The following is a 24,459-nucleotide window of genomic DNA, read 5'->3' as shown; positions in this document are numbered from 1 at the left end:
GATTAGTGCCTCTGTGCTGTCTTTCAGTCCAGCTTTGTCCAGCCACTGGTAGGATTTCTGGATATCAGCCACCTCCTCTATCTGCCGGTGGTACATACCGTGCAGGGGCCTGTCCTTCCATGATGGTTCCTCGTCTCCCTCCTCTTTCTTGGGTTTCTGCTGCCTGAGGTATTCACTGAGCACTCGGTCAGTTGGGGCCATCTTCCCAATGTATTCTTGGATGTTCGTTGTCTCATCCTGGACTGTGGTGCTGACACTCACCAGTCCCCGGCCCCCTTCCTTCCGCTTAGCGTACAGCCTCAGGGTGCTGGACTTGGGGTGAAACCCTCCATGCATGGTAAGGAGCTTTCTTGTCTTTATGTCAGTGGCTTCTATCTCCTCAAGGAGATAGAAGGTAACCCACAAGGTAACCACTCATTTTTTAGCTTGAAGTTTCCGTTCACCTCCACCATGTGGTTCAGGGATTATGCCATAAGGTACCAACCACCTCAAGAACACAACTGTACATTCACTATTGCTGCTTCTGTACAATGGTGTACATGGTGTTAATAGTTAGGTCAATTTAGAGCTCCTAGCTCTAGCATTGCTCTTCAAGTGTGAGCACTATAATTAGAGTAAAAATCTGTTGTGAAAAATATAATGATCACCTGGCTGACTAAATTAACAGCAGTATGCCATCAATGGATAAAGTTGATATTAAGCAGCTGACATTCAGTTTCACTTATTGTGATTATTATATACAAGTTTTATTTTCTGCTAAGCTGTTTTCATGAAATTGCATGCTCAAAAATGTTTTGTCTTACTCCCATTTCTTCTTGTGGGAGTAAAATATATTATTAAAATATATTATTTTGCTATTTTTCAAGTGGTCTTAAACTCTTGATAGGGGCTGTATGTTATGAATACATTTGTTAATAACCACTCCTGTCACAGATTTATTTCTTTTGTGGCCACCTGAAAGAAAGAGTGAAAGATACATAGCACTGCAAGTTGAAAAACTTGAAACCAAACACTAAACCTGTTTTTGTTTTGTCACCTACACGTCAAAGTGGAAGAAAAAAACTTAAAGTGAAGAGATAAAGATCAGAGAAACCAGAAGGAAATGACAGCTCATGTCACTCACAGTGGATCTAATGATAACTCACCTTGGTCTTCTTTCTCTTTAAACCACGCTGTTTCTTCTGCTAAGTTTCTCTTTGAATTCGGTTTGTTCTGTGGAATCTGAAGGATGTGTCAGATAAGAATGAGGATGCTCTGTGAAGCCTGTCAGTTTCTGGACATTCCTGATTGTTCAGTCCAAACTAATAAACTATTGGTATGATTCTCAGCAAACCTTTTGAAAGTATGGGCCTGTCACAAAGGCCCAATTTTCAGTTTTTACGTTCACAAACACTTGTTTGCAGTGGAGGACAATATTGAATATCCAGCTTAATTTTTAATTTTTCTATCAGAATCATATAGGTAAGTGTATCTATTGTTTTGTAAATTAGTTAAAGTCACAATTCTTAAAGAAAACAAAAGAACAAAACAAAGACATGGAATTTAAAATTCCTTCTTTTCATATAGTTGTGATGATAAACTTGTCTTGTATAAAATCATTAGTTGGAAAAAGTTTAAAGTAGATTTGTGTTTGATGGACAATGCACATCAGCAAGTAAATAATCAGCCCATAAAAATAAATGAAAAGAAATTCTATGAAATGTTAGGGGGTTTCCCTAATTTGTAATCAGAAATATTTCCATAAGAGAGGTTAACAATGTTTTACATTACATTCTGCTTTTGTGGCCTTTTCATTTCTCTCTTGAAACAGCTGCATCTCTCATTCTCTGGAAATCTATGGAATCTTGAAATATTATTATTGATGTTTATTTGGATCACACTTGTTCAGTACACCAAAAGCCAAAGGAAAACCAATTGGAACTACACAGTAGTGATGGGATTTCTGGGTCTTTTTAGAGAACTGGCTCTTTCGGCTCCAACTACACAGTAAAGAAGCATGATTGTTACAAACCAAAGAGACATTCAACTCTGACAGATTTTGTCTTTGTCACTGAATTTTCTTCCTTTACATTGCAGATGACCCTCTGATAATATCACATTCCTGGGATGAGCCACTGCGCAATTTTCCAACAGCACATCAATCCAACACAAGTGGAAGATTGTTTGAAGCTTCACCATCGAATCCTGGGAGTACTGAGTTTCACATTCGGGGACAGGAGTCTGAAAGAAAGAAATTGTTATTCAGTGCTGTCAGTTAGACCATTGTATTTTTTCACCAGTAAATATACAATACGTGTGTACAGTCTGTGAAATCTGCAAAGTAGGTAAATTTGTTTTTTACCATTATCAGAATCAGAATCAGAATACTTTATTAATCCCTGGGGGAAATTATTTATTATAGATGTTTTAAGGCTGTAAAACCTCTCACTACGCAATTTATATACTTTTGTCAGACAGGCATCGACATCGACATTTCTCTCCTTCAACACTCTCAAGGTTCAAACCTTCATAGAAAAATGAGTCCAGTATTATAAAATGAAACCAAAGATCAAACCCTGTTTTCAGGTTCAGAATATGGGAACAGAGAAGCTGTGAGAGAATTCAACATTAATGAATCAATGGTACTGAAGTGGAGGAAGCAAGAAGAATGAGTTGAGTAAAGTTTTCCTAATCTGACTGTTTGGTTTTGCTTAATGCTCCTTAAAATGTGGTGAGCTTTATGGTCGGAAATATAAGGTAACTTTTACCTTCCTTTAGCATGTCCAGAAGTCAATTTTTTGTGAGATGGTTAGCATCTTCCTCTGCCTTCTGGATGCTACCGCTGGTGCCTTTGACATCAACACTGTTGTGTTTGTTGTCGTCTGCCAGCAAAGATTTATGTCAATTTGACAAGCTGAAAACATTCTGTACTGTACAGGAGACACTGCATGAGAATGATTGACTGGTTGGTCTTTTTATTCCAACCCGTCAAAGATTGGTGTGTCTCAGCTGCGTCTTGGGCCGTGAAGTCACGGGGCAGGGTACGCAGTATAAAGTTACTCAAATTAGGTATGCATGTGCGCTGTGAATACTGAAAACTGTACCACCAACATCAGCCGTTACTTTTCTGCTAAGCATGCTAATTATGCTAACAACCAGAATTCATTCATAAGGCACACCAAATCATAAGGTGCACTGTTGATGTTATCTCTTCCACACCATTTCTTTTGTCCTGTCTTCCTTCTCTCACCTCAACCAATCATGGCCAATGGCCGCCCCTCCCTGAGCCTGGTTCTGCTGGAGGTTTCTTCCAGTTAAAAGGGAGATTTTTTCTTCCGATTTTCCATCAGAAATAAAGGACAATATCTGAATATCCCACTACAAAACATGAACTACAAAGAGGACACATATTAGCCGGCCACAGCCAAATACCTCCAAAAGGTAAGGTCAGTGTTGTGATGCCAGCTCAATAGCTGGAATTAGCTACCAATACATGCACACTACCAGTGATCCAATACCTAGCTGGAATAAACACTGAGGCTCTGTTCATGACAGCACAAGGACAGGGAATAAACAGACCCAAGTTGTATACGTGAAAAGGAGTCCAGAGTCTATTCACTAGATAACAGCAGAATGTAAAATGCATGCCGGGAATGCATACACTGAAAGATACAACCAAGTGGCTGGGATAGTTTGCATGAAAATCTGTTTTGCAAATGGATTAAGCCCCCAAATCTGACATCAGGCCAGTGGAAAAGACAGGACAAGTTCAAGAACAACGAGACTTAGAAGTGGTTAAAAAAAAACGTTGTGTAGCCCATTTAATTATTTTTTTTTAAATAACATATTATTTACTACTGTGTAATCTTCATATGCTATATCAAAAGCACATTTTCTTCTGAATCACTAGCCAATTACATTCACATTATTCATTCATTTTGTCTTTGGGGATGCACTTGCTTAGATTAACTTGTAGCTGAGGTAGTAGCAGCATGGGTTCCTCACCATTCCCTGTTGCATTTTCCTGTTCAATGATGTGGGCTTCATAGATATTTTGAAAACTTTCTAGAGGAAACCTGGTCTTGTTAGGAGAGACGGCATCCATCCCACTTTGGATGGATCAGCTCTCATTTCTAGAAATATGGACAAATTTATTAAACCTCCCAAAATATGACTATCCAGAGTTGGGACCAGGAAGCAGAGTTGCAGTCTTACATGCCTCTCTGCAGCTTCTCTCCTCCTATTATCCCCCCAAAACCCATCTTCGTAGAGACTGTGTCAGCTCCCAAACAGAAAAAAAACCAAACTAAAAACCAGCAAAAAATGACTTAAACATAAAAAAACACAAAGAAAGAAAAATACAGTATCCACATCTGAACCAAAGAGTAAAACGGTGAAATGTGGATTATTAAATATTAGGTGTCTTTCTTCCAAGTCTCTGTTAGTGCATGACTTAATAATTGATCAAGTAATCAATTTACTCTTCCTTACAGAAACCTGATTACAGCAGGATGATTATGTTAGTTTAAATGTGCTTTGAGGGTTGTGACAGCCCATCAGAACAGTGGTCCCCAACCTTATTTTGCACCACAGACCGATTTATGTCCGACAATATTTTCAAAGACCGGTGTCTGAAAAGACCGGATAAATACAAAAACCCCAAACGGTATCGTTACCAAAAAAAGAAAATTTATTCATAACACACGGGAAAAGACCCAGGGACACCGATTTAACACTAAAAATTATTTAAAAAGTAATGATAAAAACCCTGAAAATCACAAATTCGACACCTGAGCCCCAAGTCTCACAGCACGGTATGAAACGCCTCATGATCCGGTACCGGTCCCCAACTTCTACAAACATGACACAATGCTTCCGTATTTTTCTATTACCAACTGCAACTTCTGGTAGAGCATTGATTAAATCAGCATTAGGCTGATTTAATCCAGAATTTTAATTACAGGAGAAATTCATTTTTCACTTTTGCTTAACAAGGCTTCACCCTCAGAAGTGTAGATCAGCAGTGTCTTCTTCCGTGTAGTTGTAAGTAAGGTTGTGTTAAATATCAACACTTCACCGAGTTATTTTGATTCCTCATAGGCATCCAATGGAAGACAACACACTGCTCAGTAGACCATTTCACACTTTATTCTCTCACAAAATTACTTCTAGGGGGAGAGATGCGTCCTGCACGACACACTGCTGCGAATCTCAAAATGGTGACGCGCGCTAAACAGTTTTATTACCGGCTACCCCATTCTCATCTAAACAACAGCATTTCAGTAACTTTCCACTCAAAGATGGTTCGCTGTTATCTACTTTCTGAGAGCAAGAGTAGGCATGTAGTCTAATGACTTGGTTTTTCAGGGCCGTGTCCACTTAATACTACACTATATGATTATATGGCATTTTGGTTAACATGAGGTTAATATAAAGCAAAGCATTAAGGCACTTCAAATAACTTCATCTCAACAGTTGCTAGCTAAAGAGGTGAAGGCAAATGGAAGGTGGTGACTAATTTGTATATTCTCAACATCAAAGTTAACAAACGGAGCAGAAGGTAGAGTTACTTTGAACTTATTTTAACACAGGGAAGGATTATAGTCAAGACAAAAAAAAACTGAACCTGACATTTTGATTTTTGGCATTAGTTTATAAAGCATTTAATCAATGTAAAAACATTTGCAAATAAATCTAGAAGTCTGATTTGAACAAAAACAACAAAAGCATAATAAGATGTCTGTCAGATTACATCATTTTAACTGAGCAAATTTAGTTCTTTTATAAACCAGGTTATAAAGAAAATTAATGAGCTAATCGGTGTCCTTTTTTAAATTGGTGGATTTCCTCTACATGCCTGAAGACTCTTTGATGACCCGAGGCAAAATATTCCAACGGTCCATCCCAGGATTGTGATTCTGCCAGTCTGGATGAAGAGGAGGACTGTTTAAAGCCATTAAGCAGCCCAACCAGTAGCATTCAGAGGCAAGAAGTCTAAACATGATCATCACATCCTTGGAGTACTGAGCTTCATCTTTAAAGAGAGGAGTCTGAAGAAGAGAAATGTCTTGATTATTAAAATTCCTATTGATTAGTTCACCTTCCCCATTTTGTCATATTTAACTAACAAGCACACCTGTGTGCTATTTATTTTCTAATGCTTTAAAATCATGCATACCCTCAGCAGATCCTCTTTGCTGCTGTTAAGCAGAAACATCTGATAATTGTGAATTGCTAACTGTCTGTACTGTTTAACCTGGAAAAGAATACAAGAATATTTGTCACTTAAGCATTAAAAATCCAGACTGACACAACAATCTTCCAATCCTGTACCTTCTGAGGACTTAGTCCACTGCTGTATTCAATCAGGCTGAAGACTTCTTCTATCTGCTTCTTCTTTCTTTCCATTTCTTCTGATGAATCTTTAAACATTTTCTACAATTGTCCATTTAAATATCAATATAATCTCAGTAAAACAAAACAAACAATAATTAAAAACGCTTTGGACAGAAACTAAAGATAAGTAATACTGAGTAATGTAACTCCAACATCTCACACTGCACCTGAATCAGAGACTTGGTAAACTCTGAGGACATGCCATTGGATTTAAGAGGATCTTTGATTTTAGGCCACTGGAGCAGCTTCAGTTTCTGATACATCTCAGTGAGTCTGCTTTTACTGGCTGGGTTGTTCATGTTTTCAATGTCCCTTGTCTGTTCTGAAACAAACAAATCTCCCGCCATTCTATTTAAAGTAGAAAAAGTAATAGTGAAAAATTGTAGAACCCTGAGGTTATGTCATACACCAAACAGCCACAACACGATAAATCAGTCAAATACCATCCAATAATGTGCTGGGAAGTTTTTAGATTATTTTCAAGGTCAAATATATATTAAATAAAAGAGTTATTATTTAGCTGCCTGTATACCTTTACTTGACTGATTTCACTACAGAAATAAGCTTGCATTATTTCACAGCAAAAAGCTGTTCTCACTGAAGAATTAATTACTATAGTAATTACATTGGAATAACAGGGAAAGAGTAAAAAAGGGTAAGCATACAAAAGTAGATAATGTCTTAATTCATTGGTTATTTTCAAAATCACACAGATATTAAATATTAGAGTTAATATTTAGTTGTCTGCATACCTTTGTTTGACTGATTTCACTTCTTCATCTTTTTTATTTAAATCCGACCTGTGGGGGGAATTCAGCAAGTGAAGAAGCCTGACGGTTGTATTTAAGACCTATTAAATTAAACTTCAGTTTGATGGCTCTGTATACTTTTCAGAAAAGTACTTACCTCAGTTCACTGAGTTGACTTTTATAGCATGTCTCAATCTCAGCCAATCTGCATTAAAGGAACATATGTAGTTTGGGAAGTCCGTTCAAAACACTATATCAATAGTTTGTGAATATAGCTGAGACACTGTAGGATTCGTCTTTAAACATTCTTTAGCGTCAATAAATCGAATAACTTATGAATAACTCATTGTGTCTGTTCACATCTCACATCTGCTTCTTTCTCAAGCCTGTTCATGCACAATAAACAAAATTTGTTGGTTGGTTTGTGGATTTTGTGATACAGGAATCATTAAATCCAGAAAAAACCTGGCATCATTTCACAGCAACAAGCTGTTCTCACTGAAGAATTAATTACTCAAATAAATACATTGGAATAACAGGGAAAGAGTAAAAAAGGGTAAGCATACAAAAGTACATAATGTCTTAATTCATTGGTTATTTTCAAAATCACACAGATATTAAATATTAGAGTTAATATTTAGTTGTCTGCATACCTTTGTTTGACTGATTTCACTTCTTCATCTTTTTTATTTAAATCCAACCTGTGGGGGGAATTCAGCAAGTGAAGAAGCCTGACGGTTGTATTTAAGACCTATTAAATTAAACTTCAGTTTGATGGCTCTGTATACTTTTCAGAAAAGTACTTACCTCAGTTCATTGAGTTGACTTTTATAGCATGTCTCAGTCTCAGCCAATCTGCATTAAAGGAACATATGTAGTTTGGTAAGTCCGTTCAAAACACTATATCAATAGTTTGTGAATATAGCTGAGACACTGTAGGATTCATCTTTAAACATTCTTTAGCGTCAATAAATCGAATAACTTATGAATAACTCATTGTGTCTGTTCACATCTCACATCTGCTTCTTTCTCAAGCCTGTTCATGCACAATAAACAAAATTTGTTGGTTGGTTTGTGGATTTTGTGATACAGGAATCATTAAATCCAGAAAAAACCTGGCATCATTTCACAGCAACAAGCTGTTCTCAGTTAAGAATTAATTACTATAGTAATTACATTGGAATAACAGGGAAAGAGTAAAAAAGGGTAAACATACAAAAGTACATAATGTCTTAATTCATTGGTTATTTTCAAAATCACACAGATATTAAATATTAGAGTTAATATTTAGTTGTCTGCATACCTTTGTTTGACTGATTTCACTTCTTCATCTTTTTTGTTTAAATCCGACCTGTGGGGGGAATTCAGCAAGTGAAGAAGCCTGACGGTTGTATTTAAGACCTATTAAATTAAACTTCAGTTTGATGGCTCTGTATACTTTTCAGAAAAGTACTTACCTCAGTTCACTGAGTTGACTTTTATAGCATGTCTCAGTCTCAGCCAATCTGCATTAAAGGAACATATGTAGTTTGGGAAGTCCGTTCAAAACACTATATCAATAGTTTGTGAATATACCTGAGACACTGTAGGATTCATCTTTAAACATTCTTTAGCGTCAATAAATCGAATAACTTATGAATAACTCATTGTGTCTGTTCACATCTCACATCTGCTTCTTTCTCAAGCCTGTTCATGCACAATAAACAAAATTTGTTGGTTGGTTTGTGGATTTTGTGATACAGGAATCATTAAATCCAGAAAAAACCTGGCATCATTTCACAGCAACAAGCTGTTCTCAGTTAAGAATTAATTACTCAAATAAATACATTGGAATAACAGGGAAAGAGTAAAAAAGGGTAAACATACAAAAGTACATAATGTCTTAATTCATTGGTTATTTTCAAAATCACACAGATATTAAATATTAGAGTTATTATTTAGTTGTCTGCATACCTTTGTTTGACTTTTTTCATGTCTTTATCATTTTGTTTTAATTCAGACCTGTGGGCAGAATTCTGCATGTGAAAAAGCCTGACGGTTGTATTGAAGATCTTGCCTTCAACGTTCCAGCGGATGGGTTCAAGCTACAAACCTATCATTAAACTTCAGTCTGATGGCTTTGTACACTTTTCAGAAAAGTACTTACCTCAGTTCACTGAGTTGACTTTTATGAGATGTCTCAGTGTCAGTCAAGCTGTATTAGAGGAACACATGTAGTTTGGTAAATCCATTCAAAACACTATATCAATACTTTTTTTTAACATTGCTGTATCATTGGATGATTGATCTTTAAACTGTCTTTTGGGTCAATAAATCCAATAATTTATTAATAAGTCATTGCTTTTGTTCACATCTCACATCTGGTTCATTCTCAAGTCTGCTTGTGCACAGGAAAAAAAAGACGTTGCTTGCTTTTTGGAGTTTTTAATAAAGAAATCATCAAAGACAAAAATAATTTTGCATCATTTCACAGCAACAAGTTGTTCTCACTGAAGAACTTTTTACTCCATGAAATACATAGGGATAGCAGGGAAAGAGTAGATAAGTTAAACTTAGAAAAGGAAATAATATGTTAATTTATTTGTTATTTTCAAAATCACCTAGATATTAAATATTAGTGTTATTACTTAGCTGTCTGCATACCTTTGTTTGACTGATTTCACTTCTTCATCTTTTTGTTTTAAATCAGACCTGTGGGCAGAATTCTGCATGTGAAAAAGCCTGACGGTTGTATTGAAGATCTGTTAAATTAAACTTCAGTCTGATGGCTTTGTACACTTTTCAGAAAAGTACTTACCTCAGTTCACTGAGTTGACTTTTATGAGATGTCTCAGTATCAGTCAAGCTGTATTAGAGGAACACATGTAGTTTGGTAAATCCATTCAAAACACTATATCAATAATTTTTTCAACATTGCTGTATCATTGGATGATTGATCTTTAAACATTCTTGTGGGCAAGTAAATTCAATCATTTTATGAACAAATCATTGTTTTATTCACATCACACATGTTGTCAGCCATTTCTTTTGTTGGTTTTGTCTATTATAGGATACAGAAATCATCAAATACATAAAAAAATCTTGCCTCAATTTACAGCAACAAATTGTTCTCACTGAAGAATGAATTACTCCATAAAACTTACAGAAATAACAGGGAAAGGGGTAAAAGGGTAAACTTAAAAAAAAAAAAAACTTAATTCATTGTTCATTTTCAAGATCACCCAGTTATTAAATATTAGAGTTATTATTTGGCTTTCTGCATACCTTTGTTTGACTGATTTCACTTCTTCATCTTTTTGTTTTAATTCAGACCTGTGGGCAGAATTCTGCATGTGAAAAAGCCTGATGGTTGTATTGAAGATCTTTTAAATTAAATGTTGGGTTTAGATTTTATTATTGTCATTTGTATTAGGAAATATTTAACCATATATTCTTAGAGGTGTATAATCAATTGTGTAGTGAGGCTGTGTGATCTTTAACAGGCTACAAAGGCTTGGTGTGTATTCCACACCTACATCCTGGGAGCATGGGAAGAGGTCGTACCTTGTCTTTATTGTTTTATGGTAGGATTAACGTAGCTACGTCTGTTCTAGTCTAAGTGCTTTTTGTTTAGATGAACTGCAGGACTTCCTCACCGTGTTATCTAGGGTGAACCATCTAGGGTGGATGTTTGACCCTTTGATCACACACACGGTACTCTTTGTGTGTATGTAGACGTCATATGTTAATGACCCTATGCATATTCATGTAACCACACTAAAAGGAGTGCTATGGGGAGCCTGGCTGAGAGTCTGATGGAGGTCAGGTGGTGGGACGACGTTTGGCTCCAGCCAGATCTCCCTCATGCATGAGTAAACATGAAGAACTTTGCCTACTTGTGTCTTTGCAGTGTAATTATATTGCCTTCAACGTTCCAGCGGATGGGTTCAAGCTACAAACCTATCATTAAACTTCAGTCTGATGGCTTTGTACACTTTTCAGAAAATTACTTACCTCATTTCACTGAGTTGACTTTTATGAGATGTCTCAGTATCAGTCAAGCTGTATTAGAGGAACACATGTAGTTTGGTAAATCCATTCAAAACACTATATCAATAGTTTTGTGAACATAGTTTAAAGATTAATCATCCAATCACTCAGCAGTGTTTGGCATCAAAAAAATCAAAATAATTAATGAACAAACCTTTGTTTTTGTTCATATCTCACATGTGCTTCTTTCTCCAGTCTGCTTATGCACAGGAAATAAAAATCATTGGTTGGTTTTTGGTTTTTGCAATAAAGAAATCATCAAATATAAAAATAAGCTGGCATCATTTCAGAATGAATTAAAAAGTTTGTTAAAAAGGGAAAATGTTAAAATTACAAAATAAATAACATTTTAATACACTGATTACTTTTAAGAACATCTCAACATTAAACTAGAAAAAGTTGCATTTCCTGCGAAAAGGCAGTGTCAATGTTGTGTAGTGGAATCTGAAAAAAGCAGAAGGGAGAGCTATCTGTTGATGATGTGTAGAAACTGAACTCTGCTGAAAACTGCTTAATTTAAAAGTGTACACTAAGCAGTGTCCATAAAGCAGAGTACATGCAAGCAGGGAAGATTTGCAGCATGTGTCACATGTAGGATTCCAACATTTGCCACCAGATCTCAATGCGGCTGTTAATCACATTAAGTCAAACCAGTTCTGGTCTCAAAAATGTTCACTGTGAAGAAGAAGCTAAATGGTGCTGAAAAGAGGTGAAAAGGCTGAAAATTGTGCTGAAAAGATATGAAAAAGCTTGAAATTGTACTGAAAATAGGAATCAGCAGACTTATTTTGCTGAAAAAAGGTTAAGAAGCAGAACTTTGATCTGAAAACCAGTGAATTAGCAGGATTTCTGCTAAAAAAAAAAAAGAGCTGAAGAACCTTAAGTTTGTGCTGAAAACAGCTAAAGAAGATGAAATTTGTGCTGAAAAGTAGTGAAAAAGTGAAAATTCTGTTAAAAAGAGGTGAAAAATCTGGAATTTGTGCTGAAAAGTTTTTTGTCACAAGTGGAATTCGAACCCGGACCTCCCGTTCTGAGAACGGCTGCTCATCTTACTGAGCTAAAACATGGCTGATCCCAGCAAGCAAAACTGGTGATCACACTGATAATGTGGTCCATGTCAGCAAAATTGGGCAAAAAATGGCATAAAAAGCTTAATATCTCAAAAAGTATAAAAGTTATGAGCACCAAAAGATATAGCTGGCATTAGCAGAAAGAGCAGAACAGTTTAAATTTTGAATGGCAAAAATCGCATAAAAACTGAGACAGTAGTCAAGGGCCAAAGAAGGTGGCAACTAGAATAATAATAAGGTAGAATAAAGAATAAAGAGAAACAGGAACTCAATGCCTCAAGGCATTGACACAATTAATGAGTATTTGCATTTTTATCTTTATTTCACTCTATTAACATTATGTTGGGGAACAACTACTGAAGCATCAGCAGAGGTAATGTTTACCCTGAACAGCAATTATTAGTTGTTCTTGCTGTACTGTTTCTTCACTGAATCATGCCTGGTCGTGGTCATTTCATTAGAATCAGTCTGTGGTTTCACTTGTGGAACTGAAATCAAACCATGCTAAACTGGTTGTTAATTTCACGTTTGTGCTCACTAGACATTTGCTGATTTGAGCTGAGACGTGTAATGCGATTTACGTAAGCTCTGCTCTGTTGGAGGGTTAACTCCTCCAAAATTAGACACAGCATGGTGTGAAAAAGTCTCCCCGCAGAACTTGATAGTCCTGTTTGTCCAAATATTTGAACTATGTATTGTGTCTTGAGCCATTTTGATTGTGGCACCCTCACCAGACCAGATGACACTTGATGAAAATAGTTTTCCTAATGCTGTGTTTGATTAGGTATTCACAAGTCCTTTTAAGAACGGATCTGAAAGAAGATTCGGCAGATGCACTCTTAAGTCCACTGATCTCCAATTGAGTTTCGAGCATTGTGAGTCAACATTTACAATTAATCAGTCCTTCTTGCTCTTTACATGCTCAATACCTGTTTTTTCCTTCGGACTCGTCTGCATTTTCTTCGGGCTCATCAGGGCTGTGGTCGGCAAACAAAAAGTGTGAAAATGATTAATTCTACTGTTGAACACATCATAAAGCACCAACTGAAATACTGTGTACACTGATTGACAGGCATTGGTCACTGTGCTCTACTGGGTATTGTGTCATTTCGTACCAAGGTCAGTTCATTTTAGTAGACTCAGTCAGTGGTTTCACTTACACAAATAAAATAAGTCCTTGCCGAGCTGCTAACAATAAACTCACTAGGCATTATCTCACATTAGCTACCACATACATCCCACTTTAATACGGGTAGGTCCATTCATGGTTGGACAACAACACATTTATTGTTATTGTACCTCTGCCCATCATCACAGTGGATATTACAACAAGCAGTCACAATGTGACTGAAATGCAGCGTTCCAGCCTAATTTCATGGCGTTGAACAGAAATGTCACAGTATGTGTTCAGAAATGAGAAATGCTTTCGGATACAGTACAGCATTTTAAGAGACTCGTAAGTCGTCGGGCAACTGATGAAAAAGCAGTTTCCCGGCCATGTGAAGGCTGCTCCCTTATTGTTTCATGACAAATTCAGCGGATAAAACAACAGGATCCATTCCAAGTGTTCATCTCAGTTGCTGTTCACTGAAACTCTCAATATAAGGTCCCAAGGTTATGCCATGGGCATGTGCCAGTGGAAGTGTTTCACTAGTGATCATGTGAAAGCAGACCAACCTCTCTCTAATACAGGACTGTGCTCCCTGTTGAGATTCAGCCAAATGGCCAAAAAGTAGTAAAGATGATCGTAAAATTACGTTAGTTTGTCCAATGACTGTGGAGGCTCAGAAAATGTGCCGCTATGAATTCAAATGTCTGCAATTCCAAATACTTTTGTGGAACCCCATGAATTACAGCCGAATATCCTCAAGTCAGGCACATCTTCATTAGTTGCTTTAAAATCCACTGTGCTGGTGTACAGAGGCAATATTGCAAAAATACCCCCCAAAGTATGTCGGTGTTGAAAACCCTTTGGAGCGGACTGTACGAGTGAGATACAGCACGGTTTACATAAAGTCATCCCAAAGAACTTGATACTTGTGTTTGGTGGACAGAACAACAAAGTCGTAGAGATTGATCTGATCTGGAATGGAATCAATCAAACATTTGCAAAGGTTGATCTTCAAACAGAGCTGACTGGCACTTTTTTAAAAGTGTGACTGTGTCAAGCTTCACACAAACACAAGTCACTGTAGGGACACTGTGTTGGCTGGCTTTCCTATTAGCGAGCTGCTATCGTATCTACTTTCTCTTCAAGTTTTACTTCATCTACAGTCTGTTTTTATGTACTTTCGAAGATAACCCCCATGAAAATCGTCTTCTCTGATCAGATGCCAATGTGGCAGGTGAGTCTGTTTCACTTTCACTCTGTTAACAACATCATGAATTATCTCAGCACACAGGTACTTTCTTAAGGCCACTGCCGTCTAATTTGGTCTGATCATTCCGGGTAAACATTTACATGAAATCACGCCTTGTAGCTTTTTGCATGTACAATACCTGCTCGTTTCTGCTGCCTCATTTTCCTTTGTTTGGGATGTATCAGAGCTGTGGTAGAAAGACAAAGAGTGTCAAAGGGATTCATTCTGTTGGGGAACAACTACTGAAGCATCAGCAGAGGTAATGTTTACCCTGAACAGCAATTATTAGTTGTTCTTGCTGTACTGTTTCTTCACTGAATCATGCCTGGTCGTGGTCATTTCATTAGAATCAGTCTGTGGTTTCACTTGTGGAACTGAAATCAAACCATGCTAAACTGGTTGTTAATTTCACATTTGTGCTCACTAGACATTTGCTGATTTGAGCTGAGACGTGTAATGCGATTTACGTAAGCTCTGCTCTGTTGGAGGGTTAACTCCTCCAAAATTAGACACAGCATGGTGTGAAAAAGTCTCCCCGCAGAACTTGATAGTCCTGTTTGTCCAAATATTTGAACTATGTATTGTGTCTTGAGCCATTTTGATTGTGGCACCCTCACCAGACCAGATGACACTTGATGAAAATAGTTTTCCTAATGCTGTGTTTGATTAGGTATTCACAAGTCCTTTTAAGAACGGATCTGAAAGAAGATTCGGCAGATGCACTCTTAAGTCCACTGATCTCCAATTGAGTTTCGAGCATTGTGAGTCAACATTTACAATTAATCAGTCCTTCTTGCTCTTTACATGCTCAATACCTGTTTTTTCCTTCGGACTCGTCTGCATTTTCTTCGGGCTCATCAGGGCTGTGGTCGGCAAACAAAAAGTGTGAAAATGATTAATTCTACTGTTGAACACATCATAAAGCACCAACTGAAATAATCGTCTTGATGCATGCTCAATCATCCAGGTAAATAATTCTCCAAAACTTGATTCTGTTCATCTGGACGTAGCGTTTTGTGGGAGAAACATTTCGTCACTCATCCAAGTGACTTCTTCAGTCTCAGCCGACTGCAGGTTTCCCCAATCTTATAAACAGTACATTTGCATAATGAGTGAAACCAGTTGCTGCAATCACAGCATTGTAAAATGGTGAAAGATGTACCCTTAGACTCCCTCCTCAATTCAGAGATGAGTGACGAAATGTTTCTCCCACTGAAAACGCTATGTCCAGATCAACAGAATCAAGTTTTGGAGAACAACTGAAATAATGTGTACATTGATTGACAAGCATTAGTCTCTGTAGCTCTACTGGGTATTGTCTCATTTCGTACCAAGGTCAGTTCATTTTTGTAGACTCAGTCAGTGATTTCGTTTAAACAAAAAAAATAAGTCTTCGCTGCTAACAATAAACTCACTAGGCATTATCTCACATTAGCTGGCACATATTTGGACAACAACACATTCATTGTTATTGTTCTTCTGTTTTATTTTTCATCACAGTGGTTATTAAAACAAACAATGACAATGTGACTGAAATGCAGACTTCCAGCTACATAAAATGAAAGGAACACTTTTATGAGAGGAAATGCAAAATTTTCAAGAAGGTGCAAACAAATTCTTTCTCTAACGATAGAACGTTAAGATTTTGATGTCTTCTGTATTTGGGTTGTTTTTTTCTTCATAGTCCTCTATTGCAAGACTGCTGTGGTGCTTTGTAGTGTATTCCCCACATTCCCAAATGCAAATTAAAATCTCAGAAAGATAACTTATTTGTGTAGATTTGTGTATTTCAGATTTCCATTAAACAATCAAGAGTAGGAAGGGCAGATTAGACTTTACCAGGGTAGAAACCAACATTTCATATCACCTCAAGGCAGTGCTGCTCTACATTTGGAAGTACGAAAATGATTCGGCATAAATCTGATACTTTCAGAGCAGATTTATGAATCATTATCAGTTTTACCATAGCTGTTTTAAGGTGTTTTACTTACCGTGGTTTAGGATAAAGAAGTCCCATTTTGCAGTTTGTCTTCTTTCTTGGTGTGTTTAAAGACAGAGAACTCTTGGAGCACTAACTTTACATGCCACAGACCGTAAAGACACTTGAGTGCTGCTCATTGGCACTTTGCCTTCTTTCTTCTAATTAACTAGCTGAACCTGTTTCTACAACAACTGATTCATACATGAAAGTGACACTGTCACATGATACCATTTGGATATACACACACTGTGACTCCTAAACAGAAAAAAAATACAAGTTGTGGAGGAACAGCATGCCACCAATTGGCTCTGAATAACAGTTTCTTATGTCATATTTTGGAGATTAAGTATCGGAATTTCAGGAGTGGGACCACGCCTCCAAACACACTCCTACCTGTTCTCATCTATATAGTTCTACAAGTTGTTCAGTCTTGTTTACATGCCCCACCCTCCCTCTCCTTTTCAATTGTTCAACTTCTTCACTTCTGTTTAGTACATGGCGATCTGGTAGGCCCGTGAGCTGTTGCCAGTCCCCTTCGAGGCCTTCCCAAAACCGCAGCTCAATTAATGTCCAAGGCATTCATCTTTACCTAATAAAATGCTATCAAACCTAAAATTAGTATGTGGGCCCAGCTAGTGAAATGTATTATAACAAAGTATTTGTTATTGCAATATTTTTATCATATTATTTTAGTCTGTAATGATAAATCACTAGTAACTATGAGTACTTTGGCCAGTTCTTGTGCCATTTCTTCAAATGACACAATTCTTTTCATATTGAAGGAAGTATTATTTTTCAGAAGCTTGGCTAAATGTAAAAGTTGCCCATGACAAAAGAGAAAAAGCCATTTTAAAGTATTACAAGATACCAACAATAAGGCAGCATCTCCATAGATTACTATTTCTGTGTTACATTCTTTGTTGTTTTATTTTTGTTTAGGTATTTTGTTTGTAATAACATGATACACGCCAAAGTTAATAATTCTTTGCTTTCTAAACACTTCATTGGCTGCAGAAATGAATTCAAAAACCTTTTCCTGATACACTAAATCTCAAACAATCAGGCTATTACCACAGCAGCCTGGCAGAAGATCCTTTACTAGCATTTCAGTGTTCAATTGAAATTTATTAATGTAGCACCAAAAAACAAATCAATTCAATTGCTTTATCTTAAATACCCAATTTAACATAAATGTCCTATGCTTTGCACAGGTTTGCTAGGAATCATACAAACAGTTTAAAAGTTTAGAGTGAACAATCAGGAATGTATAGTAACTAACCGGCTTCAAAGAGCATCCTCATTCTTATCTGACACATCCTTCAGATTCCAGAGGACAAACTAAATTAAAAGAGAAACTTGGCAGAGGAAACAGTGTGGGTTTAAAGAGAAAACAGACAAAGGTAAGTTATCATTTGATCTACTGTGATTGAAATGAGCTTTGTATTTCATTTTCTTCAGGCATTTTTGATGTTTATCGCTTCACTTTAATGTCTGTATCAACTTTGTCACGTTGCGAACAAAACAAAAAAAAGGTTTAGTGTTTGGTTTCAAGGTTTCCATCTTGCACTGGATTGGATTGAATAATGCATTTATTAGTCAGGTGCAGTTGCTTGCATCTGAGATGACAAACCTTGCCAACCGTACATACAATACACAAACTTCACATTGGGGAGACAGGTCAGGCTAGGTAGAAAAAAGGAAAAACAACGAAATGTGTAAAACAAAAGGTCAGATTAGAAGAAAAAATAAATTTCTGCTCATACTGCTCCTTAAAAGGAGTCAGCATAAAGAGAACACAAAAATTCCAGTACATAAAAAGCTCAAATATCATCACATCATAACACCATAAAAATACAAGACAAGCAAAGGGGGGGGATGCCAACATGCACAGCTGCATCTGGGATGCTGCAATCATTGCGCTGTTCACATCGTATGGGAGGCGTTGGATTTGGGGAAGGGGGGGTTGATGGTGAGAGTGTGTCGGTATCAGTGTACATGTGTGCATGTATGTGTGTATGTGTGTCCTGAGTTTAGCCTGAGGAAGTGTCCTTTCGCTTATTACACGAAGATCAGCATCTTGCACCCTGCTGTTATGTGCTTGATTGTCTCAGGTGCATCTTTACACAGCCTGCACCTGGGGTCTTGCCTGGTGTGATAGACCCCAGCCTCTATGGATCTTGTGCTCAGAGCTTGTTCTTGTGCTGCCATGATTAGTGCCTCTGTGCTGTCTTTCTTTAATGCTGTGCAAACATTGCGGATTGCTTTCTCTCCTTGCTCTTTATGAACTCTTTCCACAGTAAATGGTAAATGGCCTGTATTTATATAGCGCTTTACTAGTCCCTAAGGACCCCAAAGCGCTTTACATATCCAGTCATCCACCCATTCACACACACATTCACACACTGGTGATGGGAAGCTACATTGTAAGGAAGTAAGGAACAGGGAGCTCCAACAAGTCTGATTGGGTCAAAGAAACTTCAACTTGCACTCATGTTACATACATACACATACAGACAACACTATTTTTACTGTTGCATGCATTTGAATGGAGTTCTCGCCCAGTACGTTGTTAAGCAATGCAGGTGAAGAAGGGTCCATAATATTTCCAGTCTCTAAATTCACAGTCCTGATCTTAGTCATTCCAGGCTTTAAGGCAGTGCTTCTTAACCTGGGTTCGATCGAACCCTAGGGGTTCGGTGAGTCGGTCTCAGGGGTTCGGCAGAGCCTCCACCGTAACATGCACCACTCATTTTGTGCACCAATAAAAACATATCTATGTCTTGAATTTGAAAAAAATCACATTTTATTTTTCACTAAAGAGGGGTTCAGTGAATGCACATGAAACTGGTGGGGTTCGGTACCTCCAACAAGATTAAGAACCACTGCTTTAAGGCAACAGAGTGAACACAATTGTTAACACTGAATGTGGGCTCAGAAGAGACAGTCTTAGAGGCGATGGTCATGGGTGAGGCAGAAAAAACACTTATATTCTTAGTGGAAAGTCTCAAAGTCCATGAAAGAGCCAGTGTTCTTTTCACTCACCACAGCCTGTTGTTTAGAGACTAGCTGCGGGGTGGCGCGCCGTCGGCCCGGCCGCCATTACCTTTTCGAGATGGCTCCGACGGGCCGGGTAACTCCACTTCTGGCAGTTTGGACAACACATCCTCCGTCAAGGCAAGCAGTAGTGGTGGGGGGGAGGGCTTCTACAGCGCCGAGAAATCCCTCTCCCTCATGCTCGAGCCACAGGTTAACCAACCCTATAAGCAGTGTCAATAATGTCCTCCTTGAGCTTCTTGGGTGGGGCTAATGCCACTGGATATAAAATGTGGCTGGTCTGTACTGTCACGGCGAGTGGGATGAGCCGTGTGAGCAATTAAATGAGGATCCAAGTGCAGGCACTTGCTGAGATGCAAAGGTGGTTTATTGTAGAACAGAGCACAAGTTGGAAATGGCAAACGGAAACCAAAACTAATCTATACTGAAACAAACTAAACTACAGAGCCGTGACAGTAATGATCTGCTAGGGAGTGTGGGGAGCTATAGCCCCCTCCCCGAGGCCATGAAGCAGTTATGGAGGAGATCCAGGCCCCAGACATCTAGAGGCCCCAGAGTACGAGGACCCAAAGAGGACCACCAAAGGGTCAACCATGCCACCCTCCTGGGAAGAGCTGAGGAGAGCCCTAAACAAAGGGTCACCCAGCAGCCATGGAGCATAGGCATGAGGGGGTCGCAGTGACGTGTGTGACCAGGAGATATTTTATTTTGTATTCTTATGATCACAGTTATAATCAGAAGTATCAATCATTAATCATTTACCATTGTTGAACCAGTTGACAGAATAATCTTTGAACCACATCTATGTTAACATTAATCTACACAGATTATCAGTACTTTAATCAGTCTATTGTTGTTCTGTACTATTCATGTTATTTGCTTAAAGCTGTTTCACAGTTCTGTAACCACTCAGAAGCCTGTGGGTCCTGCTGGACCCTGCCTTAGTTCTATGTTCAGTTCTGCACGTACACAGGCCTTTAAAGTACATGCACGCTCTTATATAACACATGCATGTGTACACACACACTTAGTAAGAATAGGAGGGTCGTCTGAGGACAGTTTTCTGATAGATATACTTTCACAAAAGGCACGAATGTAATACACACTTGTTTTGTCCATATTAGGTAAACTCTCTGAACAGGCCCAAACTGTTATCATTTCCAGTAAGGTCTGACTGTGTGACGTCATCATGGGTTATATAAGGATGGGGAGCTGTCCACTCTTTGGAGATCTGTGGCTGTACGCTTGTCTTCCCATGTTTCTGTTTTAGAAGTGTGTAATAAAGTCACTATTTTTGTCACCTACACGGACTCGGCTGTTTTTCCTTCTTACCCAAACTGAACCAGACGTAACAACTTGGTGCCGAAACCCGGGATCGAACCAGGGACCTTTAAAACATTTCAAGAGCTCAAATTACTCAATATGGAAACGGTTCTATTTTGTTTCACGAACGCAAAACATATAGGTTTATGAATATGAAAAGGTTGAGGTGGTGTTGATTTGACTCTGTGTAGGTTTAGGTTGGTATTTTTATTGATGGGAGGAATATTCAGTGACAAGTCCTAAGACCCGGGCGTCTGCATTTTGTTTTTGTTATTTTTCATTTTATTTTGTTTTATATTTTGAACAGTGCACTGATTTTTGTTTCTGAATCTTTTCTTTAAGCAGATCTGCACATCGGAAATTACAAGCATTACACGTCGGCGAGAAAATTGTTGCAAGTGAGTTTCTCCGCATTAAAATGGGCTCAGGAGAAAGCCACTTATCTGGGACAATTAGAAAGTAAGTTCCTGTCCAAAAAGGATTCAGCGATGTAATCCAAGCTAAAGTTCTTCGTTTTCTTTTTGAAATGACGTCATTTTGCTGAGTGTGGAAACTAAATGCGACGACAGGTTTCACTATCAGCAAAGAAAGAAAGAAATGGATGAATGGATGAATGGATGAAAGACTGGAAATAAAAACAAACGGACTGACTGGTAAAAGATGACAAGACTAGACCATGACTCAAGGTTAACCACCTCCACCTAGATAGGATAAAAGGGTGGATGAATTTATGTGTGTTTCTTTTTACAGGAGTAGAAGGATGACAAGATATTCGAGGAAGAGTGAACCTTTAAATGCCATTTTTGTGTCTTGTGTTGTTTACAGAGGTAACTGCGCAGCGTTACCATTTACATTTTCTTCCCTACAGGGTTACAGTTTTTAATGTTTTTCTATTACAGGATTTCTGGGCGGATGTGTGAAGAAACGGTGTTTATGGGTTAGGAGTTGGTGATGCTATTACACTGTATTCTGGTGAGAGTGTTGGGGGAGACACACCCTGTCTTGAAAACTGTGATTCTTTTACAGGAAATGTTTTTATAGCACCTCTGGAATGTGGATGCCTGACTGCGGTCAATGTGCCGCTAATGTTTGCTTTGCTAAGAATGCGTGAGAAGGGTGCAGTAGAAAACAGACAAGTGACATGAAAACAAGTAATAATAACAAATAACTAATTTGGGGACAGTTTAACCTAGAGCCCACTAACTGGCCATTAGGGGCTCTCTCTCTTGGAGTAATATTGCCCAAGTGTGAATAAAACAAATTGTGGCAATAAAAGTAATTTAATGATTGGAGAAACCGGAACATGATACTTTTCTGTTGTGCTGAATCTTTTATTACTCTTATGATTTGCAGGTGGTTGTAAATAACGTTAGCTTCATAGCATAATTGCCTAAGTCATTTGACTAAGTCAATGACTTAGGCACTTATGCTATGAAGCTAACGATAAGCTGTTTGCTTTAACAGGTTTGCTTTTTAGCTGAATTGCAAAATACAACGAGAACGATTAATTGAGACTAATCGCAACTAACTTGAAACTGAGGAGGTTCTATATAAGGAAGAATTAAAACAGGTATAAAGTGCATTTGATCTTTAATTGCAGGTGTGACCATGAAGATTTTTGGTACAGATTGCAGGTTGTTGCTCATTATTGAAGTGTGCTCATAAAGGCAAAAGCTATATAGGGGGTCTATGATTTGGTCTGTGTTTTAATAACTTAGGTATGGCAAATTAAAGGTTTTTAGACAATTTAGGGGACCAGTGAGAAGCATAATTAGATGATCAGAAACTGAGTACTACACTTAAGTTGGAATTGAGAACGCCCAATTTGTTTGAGGTCTGTTGTTCACTTTTATACACACATTGCAAATGTGCTTATAAGGAGCTGGCACTTAGTCTGTGAAGGTCAAAAGCTTCATCCGACAACGGATCGGATTGATATATTGGAGCTATTGACTTCACGTGCAGAGGGTTAAGTGCATGCACGCTTACACACATAAGCATGGCATAGGATTGGAATAAACAAAGTCAACAACATTAGGTTAGGAGAGCCAGCGCAGGAGAGGTGTTGGCTTTCTGTCTCTTGCAGAGAAGGGAACAGACACCAGACGGGGACACGGAGATATGGGGACCCTTCACAGCAACTGGGGTCAAGTGTCATGGCCTTGGGGCTCCTTGAGAAGATGCATCCCATAACCACAGCAATAACCAGGAAGGGGTTGGCGAAAACTAGGAACACCAGAGACCAACGAGGTTCGAGAGGCTTTTGGCAAAAAGGGGGACACGGCGGTGACAACGGACAACAAACACACAGATCTTTGTTTGAAAGTGGGGCAGAATAATCCCCAGATCTGTGTAACGACTGAAGGGTGGTCTAACCCCGGAAGTCGAAGAAAGAAGAATCCGAGGGCGTTTCTTCACTCCAAGAGGAGGTGGTAAAGGGGCCTGAAGCGTGACAGGCTGAAACTCGAGTCTGAAGCTAAAAGAACAGCTGGGTTGTGGGAAAATTTGGAAAACAACGGAGGCGTTGGGGTTGATAAGTGTCATAACGTGTTTGTTTGGTTTGGAGACAAATCCTGGTGTGAGTTGGGCTGGCAAGCCAGCCCAAAGAGGAGGAATGTGACCAGGAGATATTTTATTTTGTATTCTTATGATCACAGTTATAATCAGAAGTATCAATCATTAATCATTTACCATTGTTGAACCAGTTGACAGAATAATCTTTGAACCACATCTATGTTAACATTAATCTACACAGATTATCAGTACTTTAATCAGTCTATTGTTGTTCTGTACTATTCATGTTATTTGCTTAAAGCTGTTTCACAGTTCTGTAACCACTCAGAAGCCTGTGGGTCCTGCTGGACCCTGCCTTAGTTCTATGTTCAGTTCTGCACGTACACAGGCCTTTAAAGTACATGCACGCTCTTATATAACACATGCATGTGTACACACACACTTAGTAAGAATAGGAGGGTCGTCTGAGGACAGTTTTCTGATAGATATACTTTCACAAAAGGCACGAATGTAATACACACTTGTTTTGTCCATATTAGGTAAACTCTCTGAACAGGCCCAAACTGTTATCATTTCCAGTAAGGTCTGACTGTGTGACGTCATCATGGGTTATATAAGGATGGGGAGCTGTCCACTCTTTGGAGATCTGTGGCTGTACGCTTGTCTTCCCATGTTTCTGTTTTAGAAGTGTGTAATAAAGTCACTATTTTTGTCACCTACACGGACTCGGCTGTTTTTCCTTCTTACCCAAACTGAACCAGACGTAACAACTTGGTGCCGAAACCCGGGATCGAACCAGGGACCTTTAAAACATTTCAAGAGCTCAAATTACTCAATATGGAAACGGTTCTATTTTGTTTCACGAACGCAAAACATATAGGTTTATGAATATGAAAAGGTTGAGGTGGTGTTGATTTGACTCTGTGTAGGTTTAGGTTGGTATTTTTATTGATGGGAGGAATATTCAGTGACAAGTCCTAAGACCCGGGCGTCTGCATTTTGTT

At 38.3% G+C, this 24,459-nt stretch overlaps 1 protein-coding gene across 4 annotated transcripts; it reads right to left on the bottom strand.

Moving 5' to 3' along the window:
* Positions 1 to 1,877: 1,877 nt before the first annotated feature.
* LOC146556028 (uncharacterized) lies at positions 1,878 to 16,794 on the bottom strand. Of its 4 annotated transcripts, XM_085250197.1 has the most exons (22): positions 16,575 to 16,794; positions 15,399 to 15,446; positions 14,723 to 14,770; positions 13,153 to 13,200; positions 11,308 to 11,349; positions 11,118 to 11,165; positions 10,389 to 10,436; positions 9,922 to 9,969; positions 9,768 to 9,815; positions 9,271 to 9,318; positions 9,078 to 9,125; positions 8,582 to 8,629; positions 8,428 to 8,475; positions 7,932 to 7,979; positions 7,778 to 7,825; positions 7,282 to 7,329; positions 7,128 to 7,175; positions 6,543 to 6,723; positions 6,313 to 6,414; positions 6,158 to 6,235; positions 5,837 to 6,029; positions 1,878 to 2,220 (listed from the first exon to the last, which is right to left on the bottom strand). In XM_085250197.1, the coding sequence occupies exons 1-22, from the start codon at positions 16,598 to 16,600 to the stop codon at positions 2,201 to 2,203; spliced, it is 1,362 nt and encodes a 453-aa protein (XP_085106323.1). In that variant the 5' UTR covers positions 16,601 to 16,794; the 3' UTR covers positions 1,878 to 2,200. The 4 variants fall into 4 exon arrangements, with proteins under 4 accessions (XP_085106323.1, XP_085106326.1, XP_085106325.1 ...); XM_085250200.1 differs by lacking the exon at positions 9,078 to 9,125; XM_085250199.1 differs by lacking the exon at positions 10,389 to 10,436.
* Positions 16,795 to 24,459: the final 7,665 nt, after the last annotated feature.

Source organism: Mchenga conophoros, linkage group LG16 (genome assembly GCF_057382185.1).
Source record: "Mchenga conophoros isolate Kocher_MC1m ecotype Shallow Benthic linkage group LG16, M_conophoros_male_GT1.1, whole genome shotgun sequence".
Taxonomy (NCBI): Eukaryota; Metazoa; Chordata; class Actinopteri; order Cichliformes; family Cichlidae; genus Mchenga; species Mchenga conophoros.
Note: the sequence above shows the minus strand (reverse complement) of the source record. Positions and strands in the feature narration are given on the sequence as shown.

Excerpts from the sequence above, each read along its gene's own strand:
- LOC146556028 (XM_085250197.1), bottom strand. The coding sequence starts at position 16,600 with ATGGGACTTCTTTATCCTAAACCACG. Across the intron at positions 7,826-7,931 it reads AGTCAACTCAATGAACTGAG|GTTGGATTTAAATAAAAAAG; the intron begins GTAAGTACTTTT and ends TTCCCCCCACAG. Across the intron at positions 7,330-7,777 it reads GTGAAATCAGTCAAACAAAG|ATTGGCTGAGATTGAGACAT; the intron begins GTATGCAGACAA and ends CCTTTAATGCAG.